Genomic DNA, 17,212 nt, shown 5'->3' on the forward strand with positions numbered 1-17,212 from the left:
AGTGTACAGTTAAAAATATTTGAAAATTTTGTGCCTAATACGATATGGGGTGCACACTTCCTCAATTGTCTAAATTGGCTTAAATGACCTCGGGCAACGTAAGACAGATACAGTGTTCCACAGCGGCGACGGACTTAATTGAAATAAGGATAAAGATATAAATATTTCTAGCCATTATTCCTGGAAAAACGCAGGTTTTTATTATGTTGTTGGAAAATTAAAAACAGAAAGGCCTGTTCTTTTAGTTTCATATTTTTCGAGCTTAGGTATACTAGACTTTTTAGGTATACTAGACCTTTCTAATTAAAATTATATTTTTACGACGCTTGAAATAATGTATAGGGTAGGTATTAACAATAAATCATTTGAATTTGAATCTAAATGTTGTCTATCATACGGCCGACAACATGATCTTTTCAAATTCCTTTTATTAATATTCATCATATTATATGAAAAATATGTTCAGCTACTATCAACATGACTGATACAGAAGTAGGCTTCCAAATATCGTGTGAAACAAACCGCTAAAACTGCCACCTAAAAAGGTAAAACAATAGCTACATCATTAACATGAATGTTAATTTTCATGCCATTAATTATTCAACTTTTTCTTTCAATAATATTAACACATAATTAACCTAACACAATGCCCCTGTAAACTAATTCCACACACGTGAGCAATAGAAAACAAATCTGCCGATCATTCTCTACCTCAAGTAAGGAAGCAAATGAAATGTGTTCAATGTTCATTAGTATTCTTTCTATGTGCCATACGGTATCATGTGTAGCATTGTTTAAGCCCTCGGTCTTTGATCCCAATTCCGATACGGGGAAAGTTCAATTTCTCCAAAACAAGTGAAACTAACAGTGAAATCATTTTAAATTTTATTCCGTACATGTTTTCAGCTTGTTGATGGGTAATTTATTGGCCGTTAAAGTAATAACTTTTTAATTTGTAACTAAGTGATTAGTCATAATCGCTGCACTTACTCTTGATGCCCCACTTCCAAACAATAAACCAAATTGGGAAGGTTATTTGCATTGTTTGGTTGTACTAAATGTGTGTATTTGACCCAAAAATTTCCTAGTATTTCTAATTCAAAGGGAATCCGCATGGATCTTTTTAATTTTATATATCTATTAATTATAGACTTTTAACAGAAACTCTACACTGCTCTATTTAAATACATACTTCCACTTAACAAAAACACTTTTCAACTATAAGTACTACATATTGAATTTACATCCTACAATTAACGGCAATGTTAACTCTAATCGCTATTATTACACACCTGGATATCATTATAATTAACATGCAGGAAGAATTGCACACATTATATTTTTAATTGATTGGAATTGCAATAAAATATAATCGAGGTAATTAATAGATACCTACTAAAAAAATATAATAAAAAAATCGCGAAAAGGCTACACAGGCTACAAAAGCTCACTAAAAAGCGTAAAACAATTTTTCACACGATAATTTCTTTATATATGCTAAATTATAATATATGCTAAATTATGTGCAACAATTTAAAAATAAATTTTAATTATAATATTTAACTAGTTGCGGCTTTATATAGATTTTTAGTGCACATACAGAAATAGGCACTTTAAAATAAATTGTTTAAACACACACAAAATACTTTTTTCTAGTAGGTTTTCACAAAATACCTCAAAATATGTAGTTATGTTAATTTATGGGATTTCTGTACCAATTAAAGGGTAAATGTTTTTAGTACAACGTGAAACGAAAACGTGTCATACACATGGAAATATTAAATTAAAAGGAATTGGCACTTACGGTAAAAATAATGGAATTGACGTGCAAGTATTAATTGATCGTGCAAATCATAACCCACATAATGGTCAGGGAAATTGAGATGATTATTATTTATTAGGACTTCAAAAATATCCGTTCAAGGGAATCAACGTACGAAATGAGGCAGTCAGCTAACATTGAAAAGATTATTAACAAACTTTTATAGGCGAGTACTTCATGTGAATCAAAATAAAACTCAGAGTACAATTGAATATTTACTTAACTCTTAATAAACTATTAAATATTAGAATAAATAAATAATTTACAATAATTTAACATAATTATAATGGCACGACAACTTATTCTGTTCTTTTCTTAGGAATCCGTGCTTACACCTTCGTTATTTACCCTGGAAAGAAAAAGACATTCATTACTAAGTATTGCACAATGCATTTCGTTTCATATTCGACAGAATAATTTAGCACGTTGAGATTGTTGCGCTCTCATCTAATATTGAATAATTTGTTTAAAGTATAATGATTTGTTTATAGACTACTTCCATAACAAGGTGGTTGATTATTTTCTTCTGAATTAAGATCTAATCATACCTGAAATAAGGTTCAAATTCGTATATGTCATCTAGAACCCTTCTCACGCGGCACGTGAGGCCGCACGACGGCTGTTGCCTTCCGTACACATACATAGCCCTCTCCAACAGTTGCTGCGCTGACGTCAACTCTAATACTGAAAATACATTATAATAGATAACATCAATGATTCATTATTACACCAATAAAAACCTAACGCTTACTGAGTGTTAATAAACTTACAATTTTTATGTCCGAATTGGCGATCATCTTCATCATTGTTGTCGTCGCCACCTTTGTCTTTCTTGAACGAAATCAGTTTCGGGATCACTAACAACATACAGACAACGGCGATCATAGTCACTATCTTCTTGAAAATAAGGAATTTCAGCATTAATTTTGCAATAGTTAAGATATCCAATTTCAACGACAATTTATCGAAAAAGCCCAATCCCGGGGCCGTGTACGGTACACCATATGATGGTCTCGGAGGTCCGTAGACGGGAAATGGCTTGTGGATCGGTGGTCCGTAAGCCGGCGACGGAGGACCGTAGGATGCTGTAGGAGGGCCATAGCTGCCTGAGGGCGGACCGTAGCTCGATGACGGAGGTCCGTATGAATTTGGTGGCGAATTGTACGTTATATCCGATTCAAATTTCACAGGCGATCCATAGCTTGAAGACGGCAGATAACTGTTTGAGGGGCCAGATGAACTGAAGCTGTCACTGCTCGAATATGACGGCGTATAATCGTAGCCAGAAAAGCTATCGTCGCGGTTCGAAATCTTCTTCTCTCCGTCTTTAGCCGTTATTATGACGACACCTTGCTTCGCTTTTTCAGCTTCGATACGAGATTTCGAATAGGCGTCGAGATATGTATCGGTTTTCGAATCACTCCGCGTCGCATTAGCGGCGGGCCCGACTATTGCGGAGACGCACGCGCAAACAGTTAAAACTATACAACACCGAAACAATGCCATTTTGTGAATAGCGAGCTACCGTTCAGACGAAGTTGTCTCCATCGATCGCAACAAACGAATGACAAATAACTTTGGGTCCCATTCAGTTTTCACTTTTGACTTACCGTAAAAGAACCTAAATATGATAATGGGACACAATTAAATTCTCCAAGTGACCCCGAGAGCGTTCCGCATTGCTCATGGTAAGTAGGTGCAAGCGTTGTCGCACGCATGCTAATGCGGTCCGCGGGCACGCGTCCGCCCCGGACCTTTCTTGGATAAGCCGCCCCTTTCGACAAATAAAGATACCCATAATAGACCGTAATAGACGAGAAAGTTGCCAGGTCATGTTATAGTAACCTTGCATAAGCTGGCGCTTTTTGAAGATCTCATAATAAGGCTGTTTCTATGGCTAATATATTCTGTACGCTATCTAGAAAGATAAATGTTCTATCGCGTTCGTTACGCCTTCATTTGACAAGATCAGGGAAACCTGAGCTGCATTAAAAACGATTGCAATTAAAAGTGAAGTAAAAAGCGAAGTTACGTAAGATTTAGTGTAAGGTATAAAGTAGAGATTTCAAAGCTTATTTATTAATATTCTTATCGAGTTTTATTTTGCACTCGAGAAAGAATGCAAAAAATCGAAACATTTTTTCTGGAGGCAGGCCAAGGTGATAAATTTATGCCTCCACCCCTTATGGAAAATAATACGACTGTGGCATTAATGCATTTAAAATCCGACGATTTCTACTATTTAAATGCATTTTCACTTACATTGTCATTTGAAATCACGAGTCATCATTGCTGAGTCCTTACTCCTTACAACGTTTTTACATTGTTTCTTAAATCATGATTTTCTATAATATTGGCATGTTGAGCTTAGATCTTGGGCATCGTAACAAGACCAATATAACAAATTGATACAAGTCGTAGAAACCGACCAGGAATTTGAATAGGTCAAAACTGAATGGCTGATGTAAAAAATATTTATCGAAATCAATTATTTATTATATGCTCCGGCATATAAAATTAAAATTATTTATTTATCTTAATGGTTCGGAAAATGTATATTAGAGAAACTCAATATATAATTGTTTTGTTTATTTCAAATAAAGATAAATTACATTTCATTACGTTTTTTATGGATGCAATCCACAGTCAAATGCTTGAACATTCAATACGATTTTAAAAGATCTTACATCTAACATTCAGTAGTCAAAATAAAATATTAACAACAATAAATCAATTAAACTCATGCACATACCTATTCAAACGCGTTATCCATACTCAAAAATCTCTCTTCGAAAAATTTGTGTTTTTTCCTGCGTTTCACGTCACCATTTTCCACTTTCGCGAAGAATGTATTGATTGGTTTAGTTCTAGGCGATTTCTTGTTTGTATTTGGTTCATCGATTTCTTCAAATGTGCATATAGCTGCCTTTTCTTGTAACATCAGTTCTGCTGTTGACCAACTAAACCTCACTAATAGAGGGTACCCGAATACTCTATCTATCTGCTCGCGAATAAACTTTTTCGTCAGTGGATCTATAACAATTAACTCTTTGTGTTTATTTTTAAGTAAAAAATGCCAACATATTCTAATATGTATTATAAATATGAGTGCTAATGGATAGATGAATAATTGTTACTCTTTCTGACAAAAAAAAGAGCGTATATGCCAAGCACACGTGTCATAAGTGAAACTTCTTTGGCAAGATTCAAAGATACCAAAATTGTCGCCTTACTCCATGACTTGATGGTATTACAATGACGCGACATTTAAAATTTTACTCTCAAGGTGCATAAAGAAGTTTCACTTCAAAAAACAACTTTGTCATTATTGTATTTGTATCCTACTCCATTATAAATGCAAAAGTTTGTTAGGATGGATGTATGTATGTTCGTTTGTTACTCTTAGTAATATTGGTTTTATATCAGTATAACACGTGAGCTATAGAAATATCTGATCTTACCCGGGGGTTCGTCCGCGGGTGAAACTGCACTGCACAGATAATGTAATCTAAATTCTTAATTCATTAAAACTAGAATTGCCTGATGGTCGAAATTAAAGGTCCTTAAAATTATTGTTTAATATTCGATAGTTCATTTATCCAGCAATACTATGGAAAAACAGATTGAAAATATTCCTTCATTTGAAGTCACAGCACCAGAAAGAGTTGCAAAGGGTGTAATTTTATAGAATTTTCTAAGAAAATCGATATCTCGAAAACTGAGGGACTTCTAATATAATATGATATGATATATCTTCAATTTGCATATTCCATTCACTATGCCACACCCAATATCTACTGTGTTTTGTGACCGTTTTTCTATTGTACACTTGTACCCACCACATCCATACTTAATATTATAAATGCGAAAGTAACTCTGTCTGTCTGTCTGTTACTCAATCACACCTTAACTACTGAACCAATTTGCATGAAATTTGGTATAGAGATATTTTGATACCCAAGAAAGGACATAGGATAGGTTTTATCCCGGAAATCCTATGGGAACAGGTTTTTCTTTGAAAACGCGGGCGAAGCCGCGGGCGGAAAGCTAGTACATTATTATCTTGAAGTGTTTCCAATGAAGTATTTGTGTGTATGATATTTATTATTTTTGTAATTAATCATAAAGGAACATGTTTTATAGATAAATTTACATACCTCCAGGATATCCGCTACCAAATTGTTTGTAGTCCAAATCTATGCCTTCATGAAACTGCCAGACTTTCAGTGCATGATCTCTTGTCACCTTGGCCACTATACTAGCCGCTGACACAATGGGATATAGAGAATCAGCTTTTTTGGCCACCTGTTACAAAATTGATATTTTAAATTATATTGTATTTGATTTGGGACTTATGAATTTCGTCTACAATGATAAAATATATTTTATTTATTTATTTATTTTATACTTTATTGTACATATAAATACCAGACAGAGAATAACAAGATACAATAATTAAAAAAAAATATAGTGAAAGCGGATAAAAATTCTGTCAAATATTATAAAAAAAAATTGCATAGAATAAAATCCTTCCAACAAACTTTCTTCTCTAAACATTCACATAAAATAATAAAATTTCATATTTTACATTGTCCGCTACTAGATTGTCCACTAATATTATAACGAATGGCACATAGGCATTTTCTGTTTTTAATTTTCCACTCATAAACTAATAAATATATTTAGCTTACTAACATCATTGCCATTTTTTGAATCAAGATCTCACGTGAACTAAACTAAGTAAGTATAATTTTAACTTACAGTTATTTTAATTCCTGGGAATATTTCAATCAGCTTAGCTTGATACTTCTCAGGTGGACCCACAGTATCCACATATATTTCAGCAATATTAGCACCTAATTCTATAACCTTTTTTATTAAACCAATTGCTGAGTTCATTGACACCTGAAAATTTAAAGTATAAACTTTAATATATCATCAGCAAGTCTTACAAGTATGCATGACATATTATAATTATTTTGTAATACAAATTTAAAAGGATTTTTTTAAGGGCCGATTTTTCAATGCTTGGATAAAAATTATTCGTCAAATAATGTATAAAACTACCATTTTAAAAACATATTCTAATTGCCCGTATTTGACAGTTTTCGTGACATTTGCAGCTATTCTTATTATTATAGCCTTGTTAGTTCACGGAATCAAGATATTTTGCATACTATTGTCGAGATAATTTAATGGAGATTAATCCCATACTTTTTAAAAATTGATTTACTTCAATAGAATTGGAAAAAAACACCGAAATAGGTCAAAAAATTTTCCTGTCCGTCATGTGTGAAACCTGAAAACACTATAACTTGAAAAAATCCATCATTTGAGTTAAATTTTTTTTTTAAATATTCTAATCAACGATTGTAGGTCACTGAATGCGAATGATTAATTAATTCAGTGTCGTTTAATTGCAATTAATAAAAACGAAAACTACAATAAGTTTTTTTTTTTTTTATATTTCATAATTAAATAAGCATTATGAGTCGTGCACTTTTGGATTTTCCAAACTTTTTAATATTATCGTGTAATACTTTATTGGACGGATAAGTATAATAACGGACGGATAAGTATAAATAATAAAATGGGCCCAAGGTATTTGTTTTAATAAGTTGAATAAAATTATTGTTATCAATATGTTTGAAGTTGCTTGTTGATAATCAAACTAGTACTGGCTAGCTTTTTTTTTTTTTTTTTTTTTATGCTATAGGAAAGCAAACGAGCAGACGCGTCGCCTGGTGTTAAGCGATACACGCCGCCCATAAGCACCCACTCCACAGGGAAGTGGATGTGTTGCTGTCCTCAGGAAAGGAGAAGGGTATAAAAGGGAGGGAAATCTTAGGGTTAATTTGGAGAAGCCTTGGCTAGCAGCCGGTTTTTTAGATATTTATAGGTGCTCTTTTTAAAGGTCTCCATGTTATAAGAATTGGGGAATACTGTAGGTGGTAGGTCGTTCCAGAGTTTTACAGTTCGCGGGAGAAAGTTTCGCGTAAAACGCACTGTGGAACTCCGCCAGCAGTCGAGGTGGTGAGGGTGGAACTTATTTTTCTGGCGGGAAGTGCGAAAGTCACTATCCAATTATAGATACAAAATATTTTGTAACATGGCTAGTGAAATATACCTCATTCAGTGAATGCTTTGCTCTTCTATACATTGAATTAGAAATATAATTTGGAGATATGATTTCTGCAGCCCATCCAACATTTTGCGTAGAATCTTCTTCCGTCAGCATCTTTACGAGGATTTCATCTCTTTTTTCTTCAGTGAGAGCTTTAGAATCTGCACATCCTAGTGATTTCAAAATTTCCGTTTGGTTTGTAGGACAATAGGCTATTCCATATACCATTGGACCTGTAAAGTTTAAATAGATTAATTATTAAGTAAGCTTTAATTTGTCCATTATATAAACTGAGGCTACCCATCTTCATGATAATTAGTATGTAATCGAGTTTTTATTTTAAAAAGAGTAATAATAATGACGGAAGGATCTGTGAAAACTCACCTAAGACTGGACCTCTCCCTGCTTCATCAACTCCTAACATGCAAGGTTCAGATTTACAAATAGATGGTACATCTGAACAATTTACAAACTTAGTAGAATTGCTTTGACTTTTAATGAAGTCTTGTAAATTTTGCAAAGCAGCCATCCTGCAGTAGATTTGACTGCATACACTAACTTCTTAGTTATAATTAAAAGGAGATAAATATGTACCTATTTGAGTTTATTTACTACAAAACTTTTATTAATTTTAATCAATTCAGTTTAAAAATTAATTTCCCTCCAATAATTTATTTTCAAAACAGACTTTCTTTTTTGTCAGTGTCAACCGTCAAAAATGATTTCTTACAGAATACAGATAACTATGGAATAAGTATAGGTATTAAACTGCAGATTTGATATGTTTTTTCAAAGAAAATACAGCATTTAAAAATTTAACAAGATTACAGCATTTATAAAATAAAGAAAATGCATGAAATAAATTAGGTAATAATTTATGACAAAGTAGACATTGGATTCTACCAGGAATAAACGGGTGCCCAAAAAATAAAGGTGGTGATGAATGCTTAGCTTAGATCATTAAGTTAATGATCTGATGCTTAGATGTATGAGAGATGAATGTATTCTGTGAATGTATTCATAGAAGTTAATCACAAGTTAATCCACAGAGTTAATCAATGCTTAAAAACTCACTTCTCACTGTGTGTCTTTCCCTTGCCTACCTTGCCTATAAATATTAAAAAAAAAAAAAAAAAAAACTACGCGAAAGTATATTGTATATTTTATAAAGTTTTAGACGAAGTGGACAAAGCCGCCGGAATGCTAATTTAATTTAACAATAACAATAATTAAACAATTGTTCTGAATGTTTAATTACTATGTTTTTGTGATCATACCTATATTGTATCTTAATGAGAAGCATAATATAATTAAGCATAATAGCCTGATAGCTTGTGCTAATAAAGGGCACAGTCAATGTTATCAATAAAATCATTTTCAAGAATAATAAATCACATTAGACGTGTTTTGGACAGCAGACGCAGCGCTGAAAGCGCTTTATTCGTCATTGCGAGTTTTCAAATTCAATGACAAACAAAGACGCATCCATAATTCCATAAACCACCTATAGCAGTGAAGTGCAGTGTATACTGTGTAGCATAATATTTTTAGATGTAGAAAATAGGTGTCAGCTGCTTATTTATTTTCAAAATCGTGCACGTAACAGGTAATGTTGCTTTTTTCATTTATTATGATGTCGCATTTGAGAAACATTTCTTTGTTGTAATCCATGAAAACTCGTTTGTAGGTTAGGATAGTGCGATTTAATATGCAGAACAACCCCCAGGAGCTTTCATGGCAGGCGATACAGGCTATTGTTGGGGTTAAACTTCCGTCTAATGTGTTGAGATTCGATGATATTGGGTTTCATTTAGTCAATAACTCTACATCGAGTGCCGAAGAGTCGGATTCCGATATTGAAATAATCGAAAATGAATGGGAATCCGATAATAATGTATCATCGAAACCCGAACACTCCGATAGCGAAAAACCTTCTGACAGAGAGCAGAGTGAGTCACCTATTTTACATCTCGTAGAACCTGATAATAATAATTCAGGGAAAGATTTATTAGATTACAGAGACTATTTAGTTAAACTAGATACCAAAGATATTATGGAGAGTGATCAAACGCCACTCAATCAAAGCGACGACGCAGATAGTTCCAATGGGAATGTAATGTCTATCGAAAATTATTTAGAAGTAACATTGTCAACAGACTCAGAGGCTAGTCATACATGTAGCCAATGTAACCAAATGTTTCCCAGTGAACAGTTGTTATCTTCACATAACTGTAGTGCCAAACCCACCGAGGAAAAAAAATACCCATGTCATGTATGTTCAGAAAAATTCCCAAGTTATTGGGAGCTTAGAAAGCATATAAACAGTCACTTTCCGGGAATGTTGGATTCTAAGTCAAGTTTTTGCCACCTTTGCCAAAAAGACTACACAAAAACAGGATTTATGAATCATTTGAGGAAGCACACAGGAGAACGTCCATTTGTTTGTGAATTATGTCATAAAGCCTTTTCCCAGTCAAGTTCTTTATCTATACATATGAAATTTCATTTAAATGTACGAAAGCATGCATGTACAGTTTGTGAAAAGAAGTTTGTAACCAAAAGCGAACTATCAAGACACATGACTGTGCACACGAAACAAAAATCTTATTACTGCGGTGTCTGTGATAAAGCATTCACTCGGTCTGATAATATGAAGAAACACGAAAAAACTCATGGATAATAATTAAACCACTAAGTGATTAGCATCATCCATGAACATAATACTGTGTCGATCATGTATCAAGCTGTGCTTATTCATACATGATATATTTGTGATGCTACTCACTTATTGCTTCTTTTAGATTCTCCCATTGCCAAAAATTTAGTCATAATTATTGTTTATAATATATTATTATGTATTGTTTTATACCAAATTGAATAATTTCACTATCTAGTTCATAACTTAGTCATTATGGTGTGTTATTGCGAGTGTTTATACTCTTATGGTGTGCTGCTGTAATTGCTTTGAGTTAGGGTTTTATTTATGATACTTTATTGCATGTTAAGAATATCCTTAGTTTGTAGTAAGAAACCTTTACAGGTGCTGTAATGTATAATGTCACACATATCTTGACCCAATGTTGCCTTTTTAGATATGATAAAGTGATATTTTAATATGTGGATATAGGTCAAATGTCCAAAGATTCCGATAGCCAAGCTGTAATGTTTGTATTAGAGATAGGAAAACTAATAATACTTTAGCACCGAGGCCTTTATAAAAACTTGTTTGTCACAAATTCTTACAATTGTTCCTGCTTCTTAAAAGAGCTTTAATAACTAATATATTTTTGTATCTTTACTGTAGGGCATTATAATGCCAGTAAAGTAATACACATGCCAAAATTTAGATAAGATAATTTTTTCTTATACTATGCTGTAACCAAAGCAATAATACTAACTAATGTGCCTATTTCTATATATACTGTTAAGTAACTATAACACCAAATATATTTTTAGATGTTAGAAGTTTTATAGGATAATGACATTGATATATTTTATACCAAATTGGATTGTCAATTTTATCTTTACATGTAATTTAGATGTTATAAGGCACATTCAGATATTTTTTCCTGTTGAAATGGTCTCAAACATTATAATGTTAGCCAATATGATCAAGTAGATAAATGAAATGAAAATGAAATGAAATGATAATTTATTTATAAGTATTTATTTAAGAAAGTCTAATGTTTTTGAACAATCATCACAAAGTTGTATTGACTACAGGATTATTGTAGCTAATTATGAATTTTATACATTATTTCTTTTTATATAATATATAGTGAGTAATTCATAAGTTTCAATTTTAGAACAAAATTGTTTACTTATCCCAAAGATTGGCTATAAAACCAAAGTTATTTAAGTTTCTAGTGTGCCACTTCAATTTTTCATAAACTGGTTGTTTATAGGTTTATACCAATAATATATTGACAAGATTTGTATTTAGTGGTAGGCAATATAATTTTCATTTTATTTATTTTATTTTAATTTTTAGAGATTTAGTTGCATGACTTGTTCATAGATTTAAGTGTGAGCCAAATGAAAAAAATACACAAAAATCTACAAGACTGACAATAATATTCAGAGTAGATAATAACTCCTGCACAAAAGAAACTATTTATTGATGCCTTTTAACTGCGATATTTATGTAAAATGCACCTTGTTATAAACTCATCATGACAATTAGTATAAGATCCGATTAATATAATTGAATTATTAACTATTTTATGGAAAATGTAATAATAATCGATTTTATTAAAGAGTTGTTTGTTGCAAGTCATGTTTTATTTCATTTCCAAATTAAACGAATCGTTTTCCCTTTGTTCTAGGTTGCCGTAGCGATGTCGGCAAGGTTACGTAATCTTAATCCATATGAATTGCATAAGTATTTAGTTAATGTTTATTGTTTAAATAAGAAGGGCTCTACGGTATTCTTGAAACGAGATTCGTCCAAAGGTAGAACCGACCTTGATGTTATAAGGGAAAACCATAAGTTCTTATGGGAAGACGACGAAGTTGCCGACACGTGGGAAAAACAATTAGCTAAAAAATATTACGATAAACTCTTCAAAGAGTACTGTATTTGTGATTTAAGCCGATATAAAGAGAATAAAGTAAGTCCTTTGTTACATAAACAATACCTACAGTCTACACATACACTAAGTAACTACGCGTTTCCTGCGATATTCTATTCATAATAGCCAATTCAGTAACTGTGAATTATTTATTAGATTTAAGACGTTCCCGTTTAAAATAAATGTATAAAATTATGCATAGTAGAATAGAGGCCGCATCGGAAATAATTTATGTTGATATTCTCCCCTAACCGTTACAGATGAGATAGGGCGAGTCCCCTATGAAATTGAATTGCCTTTTTTGCCTGAGAGACCTTCTTTTGTATAGCATGCCGGGGAGAGCAACAATAGCGGTACTGCCTTTCTGTAGGCTAAATATAGCGCATACGGTATTCACCCGCAGATACACGGCCGTCGGTAGCGCACATCTGCTCACCATTTCTTACTTCGTTCGACATTGAATACGAAGGCGGCACGTTGCCTAACAAATTATCGAATAAATTATGTATCACGATTTTTAAACTAGAGGCCTCCTGAGACTTATATTGTTGCATTGTAATTTGTAATTATGAAGGAATGTGTAATAGGTAATGTAGGTACAGAGGTACTCATTGCTCGCCTTTGAGACGTAGAAATTTGAATATTCATTAATAAATTGCATATGGTAGGTACCTACGTATTACGTAGATGCCAAGGTTTATTCACTATTTGTCATTAATGATAATTAATCATACACTTGGAACACTTCAAAAACAATAACAAATTAAACCTAAAATAAAACAAAAACAATGTTTTGTAAACATTATCAAAGCTCCATTAGCATTAATTAAGTAGGTACGTAGGTATTGATGATTTGATGCTAATAAATATGCAGATCGAAACGTAATATATTTATACTTATGATAGATAAATCAGCTGTAATCTACACTAATTATATAGTAAACTAGGTGGATAGTCGTTTGTAGAGTTAGTCAGACGTATTTATTTTCATTGTTATAGCATTCATATGCAATTATAATAAATATTAAAATAATTCTTAATATATAATAGAAAAAAATGATCATGAGGAGAGATAGAGATCTAGACTCTGACGAGCCGTGCGGCATACCGTGGCTCAGACGCCTGACCACTCAGTTAAGGTAATTTTCAGGCCTAGAGCGGTTAGGTAGAGCCCATTTGAAAATAGTTTAGTTTGGCACATTTGACTTAATTGCTATTATTTTGTGGTAAATAATCTATTAAAACTATATCTTACCATTCTTACCTAATGAATAACGTCCCAATAGTAGATTGTTAGGTAGTTAAGTATTATTTATATGTCTATATTTAATCATCAAGTGTACTGTGTAAGTTGTAACTTCTCCACTTAACGTTCTGAAATACCAAACTTTTAATGTTCCTATTTTTATTCCTACTGTCTAACATAAAATAGCAGCATTAATTATTATATTTACCTACTTATTGCCTAGTTACCTACCTACCAAGGCAAAGGTTGATGATAAATATTATTGTGTAAACAATTTTTCGATTAGGTTAACATTTATAGACATAACTATAAAATCAAAAATAATTAATTATACTTGTCATAATTATTGTTAGAAGGAAAAATGTGGGCTAGATTATACATAATACAAACATAAAAAAAAATAAAACTCATTCAAACTGATCTCCATTGGCTTTAACGTTGAGGCCAGTTATAAATGCACGCACGCACGCACACGCACTCTATCCATGGAAAATTCTTCAGTGTCAATCTAATGAATTATTTTATGAAATCAAAATTATTAATGCCTATTAAAAACCTGCCCATATAGCGAATAGCCTGCATAGCGAATAAAGATTTTCGGCTTTGATGAAGTCCAAAACGTTCGATCAAGCTATAGGACCCGCCGTTGTTGAGTTCTGCAGCTGAATGGACTGTTATTGCCTATTGGTTATGGAACATAGTGTTGTTTAGAGTCTTTACCACATTTTTAACTATCTTATCTTGTAACATTTATGGACCGATGCAGATGGCTTGAACTACTCCATATTATATACACTGACGTAGAAGCTGTCTATGCCAACAAACTAAATTCACGTTGTTACCTATGCAAATATATTATGGTCCCCAAAAATTTCGTCGGTGTTATAAATTAATAATTTATTTGCAAGATAAATTTGATATTATTCAAAGAATCCCTTCATAGCGTTGGTATACAATATCTATGTCATCGACAGACGACAGTTACGGTTCGGTTTATTTAAAAACTACACAGAAATAGCATGAACTAATAAATATATATTTATTAGTCCATGGAAATAGGGAGCCGGGGCTCAACCAACGACCGTCAACGCAGCCTGCATTTGAGTTCTAATGAACCGATGATGAAATAAAAGTAAATTCCATGCAATCCAGGCATAGCACATAGGTTCGCATACGTCTTACAAAAGTGATGAGTTGCGAAATTGCAAGCAAATGTTCCGCATCACAATTTGTCGAGTTAGATTATAAGTAATAACCTTACGGTTTTTTACAATCTTACGCTGTATATAATAAGAATCTAGATTTAATCTTGATATCGATATAAAAAAATAAGATTCTAAATTTTGAATAATATGTATTCAACAAGTATTCAACGTTTAAGGTAGCTCTAAGGTGGCGCATTGAAAAGGAAGTCGTACTTGGTAAAGGACAATTTCACTGCGGTGCGAAAGGATGTAACAGTGACCAAAACCTTAAGTCATGGGAGGTTAATTTTGCATATATCGAAGATCACGAAAAGAAGAATGCTCTCGTTAAACTTCGTAAGTATTTAATTTTTATATTACTTGGATGCCTTAATGGCCAGGGGACCTCGTTCATTTTCTTGCGCATATGATAATTATCTATAGTCCTTTCCACCTAAGATGATTTCTGTGACACATCGATTTTTGACACGTGTAGAGATGTCTTTACTGAAATCATATCGATTGTTTCCGATAATCGATAATATTTTATATGGAAATGAAATCGATTTGAATAAAGTACCAAAATTAGTTTTTTCGGCATTTCGCCAACAATTAACTAAGGAAACATAGCAAACAACAGCAACAAAAAGTCAACAATTACAATTAGTAACAATAACAGAATACCACGTAAAGAATCAATATAAAAATGCAACTTGTATACAAGGCTGACGCACTCGTACAGACGATTGACTCGATTGACAAACGATCACAAGATGGGCGCCGATTTTATGATTTTCCAACTCTATGATTTTTCAACGATCCATTTCATGTACACAAATTGCGTAGGTATTATATTTTTGTGTTATTTTTCATTATATTAAACTAAACAATACTGTTTTGGATTTATAAGCTTAAGGTGTTTCATTTTTATATTTTTGGTAATAATGCCGCCATAAAATAAAAATATTATGCACTAAAATTATTTTGGCGTTTTAAAAATAAAATGGTCACAGGAATCATCATAGGTGAAAAGGACTATAGTTACTAATGAGTGATATTGCCACCTATTAAAAATGGGAAATTCACATTTCTTTATAAACATGCATTTATAATTTTATCAAGAATAACCTACCTATTATAACTAACTAGAACGATTCTGTAAACTTAATATTTAGGTAATAACACGCGAGACCCAGGATATTTTTATATTGCCCACGTGAAAATAACAATCTTTTACCTGTTACCTACTTCCTGTTTATTTAAATACATTTTAGTACGAATAGGTACAAATTGCGATTCGAATTCTATTTATTCATTGGAAAGCCGAAAGTACCTAAATCTATTACATTTATTCAGATATTTTTGAGCTTAATTTAATGAAAAAACACATCTAATTTAATTATATTTTTCGTAAAGATTAACTAAGAATTAAATAATTAAACAAGCTGTAATTAAAACATAGAAACATCTTGTTCGTATACTTATCGATTTTAATTTATAGGCCTTTGTCCAGAATGTTCAGCGAAATTAAATTATAGATCGAAAAAACGTGAAATAAAAAGGCTTAAGAAGAACCTCAAAAGAAAGAAAAAACGTAATTTCGAAGACGATAAATCTGAAAGTGAAGACGAAAATAATGAAATAGTTCCAGAGGAAACTCAAGTAGAAGAACCGTCGACTTCTAAGACCGATGAAACTGCAGACAGTGGCAACTCATTGTGGAAAAAGGGTAGGGCGCGAACATATTTTGAAAATTAGCACATATAATTGATCTAACTTTTAAATTCTTGCTTCTACCAAAATAATGTAGCCTTAAAACGATCACATCATGTGGTTTGTTCTTTTCATGACATCAACCTATGTCCTATAAAGAAAAATTAAGTGCATCAACATTTTAAAGAATAAATTTTATGGTGTCTACTTTGTTCTTAGTGACTTTGCTGGTATATTATAATGTTTTTCTTTATTCGTAAAATGGTAATCTATACTTAAAATTTTCTCGTACATTAACTTCTTTTATTAAAACGTATGTAACTAAATCAATTTATTCATTCAATGTACTTATCAATTTTAATTTATAGGTATTCAAGAAACTGAGGAAAAGTCTCGAGAAGAAGAATTTGAGGACTATCTGGAAGACTTACTGCTTTAATAAATTCCTAATAAACTAATTAAGATAAATAATATTGTAGAATATGGTGTAGAACTACTTTTGTTTAAATAAAAAATTATGCATTTATTTGGCTGACTTATTTGACTCTTGCA

General features: G+C 32.2%; 4 protein-coding genes across 4 annotated transcripts; 2 read left to right on the forward strand and 2 right to left on the reverse strand.

Moving 5' to 3' along the window:
* Positions 1-2,024: 2,024 nt before the first annotated feature.
* Positions 2,025-3,612, reverse strand: LOC149902874 (uncharacterized). Its single transcript, XM_090109561.1, has 3 exons — positions 2,593-3,612; positions 2,371-2,506; positions 2,025-2,171 (listed from the first exon to the last, which is right to left on the reverse strand). Exons 1-3 carry the CDS (start codon positions 3,326-3,328, stop codon positions 2,138-2,140), a joined length of 906 nt encoding a protein of 301 aa, XP_089965687.1. The 5' UTR covers positions 3,329-3,612; the 3' UTR covers positions 2,025-2,137.
* A 784-nt stretch (positions 3,613-4,396) lies between these two features.
* Positions 4,397-8,657, reverse strand: LOC149902875 (ribonuclease H2 subunit A). The gene is made up of 5 exons (XM_090109386.1): positions 8,331-8,657; positions 7,950-8,179; positions 6,584-6,727; positions 5,980-6,127; positions 4,397-4,855 (listed from the first exon to the last, which is right to left on the reverse strand). Exons 1-5 carry the CDS (start codon positions 8,473-8,475, stop codon positions 4,575-4,577), a joined length of 948 nt encoding a protein of 315 aa, XP_089965512.1. The 5' UTR covers positions 8,476-8,657; the 3' UTR covers positions 4,397-4,574.
* A 773-nt stretch (positions 8,658-9,430) lies between these two features.
* On the forward strand, positions 9,431-12,212 carry LOC149902876 (uncharacterized). The gene is made up of 2 exons (XM_090109424.1): positions 9,431-9,552; positions 9,634-12,212. Exon 2 carries the CDS (start codon positions 9,655-9,657, stop codon positions 10,624-10,626), a length of 972 nt encoding a protein of 323 aa, XP_089965550.1. The 5' UTR covers positions 9,431-9,552; positions 9,634-9,654; the 3' UTR covers positions 10,627-12,212.
* LOC149902877 (protein FRA10AC1 homolog) lies at positions 9,431-17,175 on the forward strand. The gene is made up of 5 exons (XM_090109425.1): positions 9,431-9,552; positions 12,272-12,556; positions 15,145-15,304; positions 16,449-16,676; positions 17,029-17,175. Exons 2-5 carry the CDS (start codon positions 12,284-12,286, stop codon positions 17,097-17,099), a joined length of 732 nt encoding a protein of 243 aa, XP_089965551.1. The 5' UTR covers positions 9,431-9,552; positions 12,272-12,283; the 3' UTR covers positions 17,100-17,175.
* Positions 17,176-17,212: the final 37 nt, after the last annotated feature.

Source organism: Colias eurytheme, chromosome 14 (genome assembly GCF_061535395.1).
Source record: "Colias eurytheme isolate Ceu_HAF_F1 chromosome 14, ilColEury1 Martin Lab GWU primary, whole genome shotgun sequence".
Lineage (NCBI taxonomy): Eukaryota > Metazoa > Arthropoda > Insecta > Lepidoptera > Pieridae > Colias > Colias eurytheme.

What these genes read in the sequence shown, in the direction of transcription:
- LOC149902875 (XM_090109386.1), bottom strand. Translation starts at nt 8,475, where the DNA reads ATGGCTGCTTTGCAAAATTTACAAGACTTCATTAAAAGTCAAAGCAAT. An exon ending in CAAAGCATTCACTGAATGAG is followed by an intron (nt 6,728 to 7,949) that starts GTATATTTCACT and finishes TTAAATTTTCAG; the next exon opens with GTGTCAATGAACTCAGCAAT. An exon ending in TGGTAGCGGATATCCTGGAG is followed by an intron (nt 4,856 to 5,979) that starts GTATGTAAATTT and finishes TAATTGTTATAG; the next exon opens with ATCCACTGACGAAAAAGTTT.
- LOC149902874 (XM_090109561.1), bottom strand. Translation starts at nt 3,328, where the DNA reads ATGGCATTGTTTCGGTGTTGTATAGTTTTAACTGTTTGCGCGTGCGTC. An exon ending in CCAATTCGGACATAAAAATT is followed by an intron (nt 2,507 to 2,592) that starts GTAAGTTTATTA and finishes ATGTATTTTCAG; the next exon opens with TATTAGAGTTGACGTCAGCG. An exon ending in GAATTTGAACCTTATTTCAG is followed by an intron (nt 2,172 to 2,370) that starts GTATGATTAGAT and finishes TTTTCTTTCCAG; the next exon opens with GGTAAATAACGAAGGTGTAA.
- LOC149902877 (XM_090109425.1), top strand. Translation starts at nt 12,284, where the DNA reads ATGTCGGCAAGGTTACGTAATCTTAATCCATATGAATTGCATAAGTAT. An exon ending in GAATGCTCTCGTTAAACTTC is followed by an intron (nt 15,305 to 16,448) that starts GTAAGTATTTAA and finishes TTTAATTTATAG; the next exon opens with GCCTTTGTCCAGAATGTTCA. An exon ending in CAACTCATTGTGGAAAAAGG is followed by an intron (nt 16,677 to 17,028) that starts GTAGGGCGCGAA and finishes TTTAATTTATAG; the next exon opens with GTATTCAAGAAACTGAGGAA.
- LOC149902876 (XM_090109424.1), top strand. Translation starts at nt 9,655, where the DNA reads ATGCAGAACAACCCCCAGGAGCTTTCATGGCAGGCGATACAGGCTATT.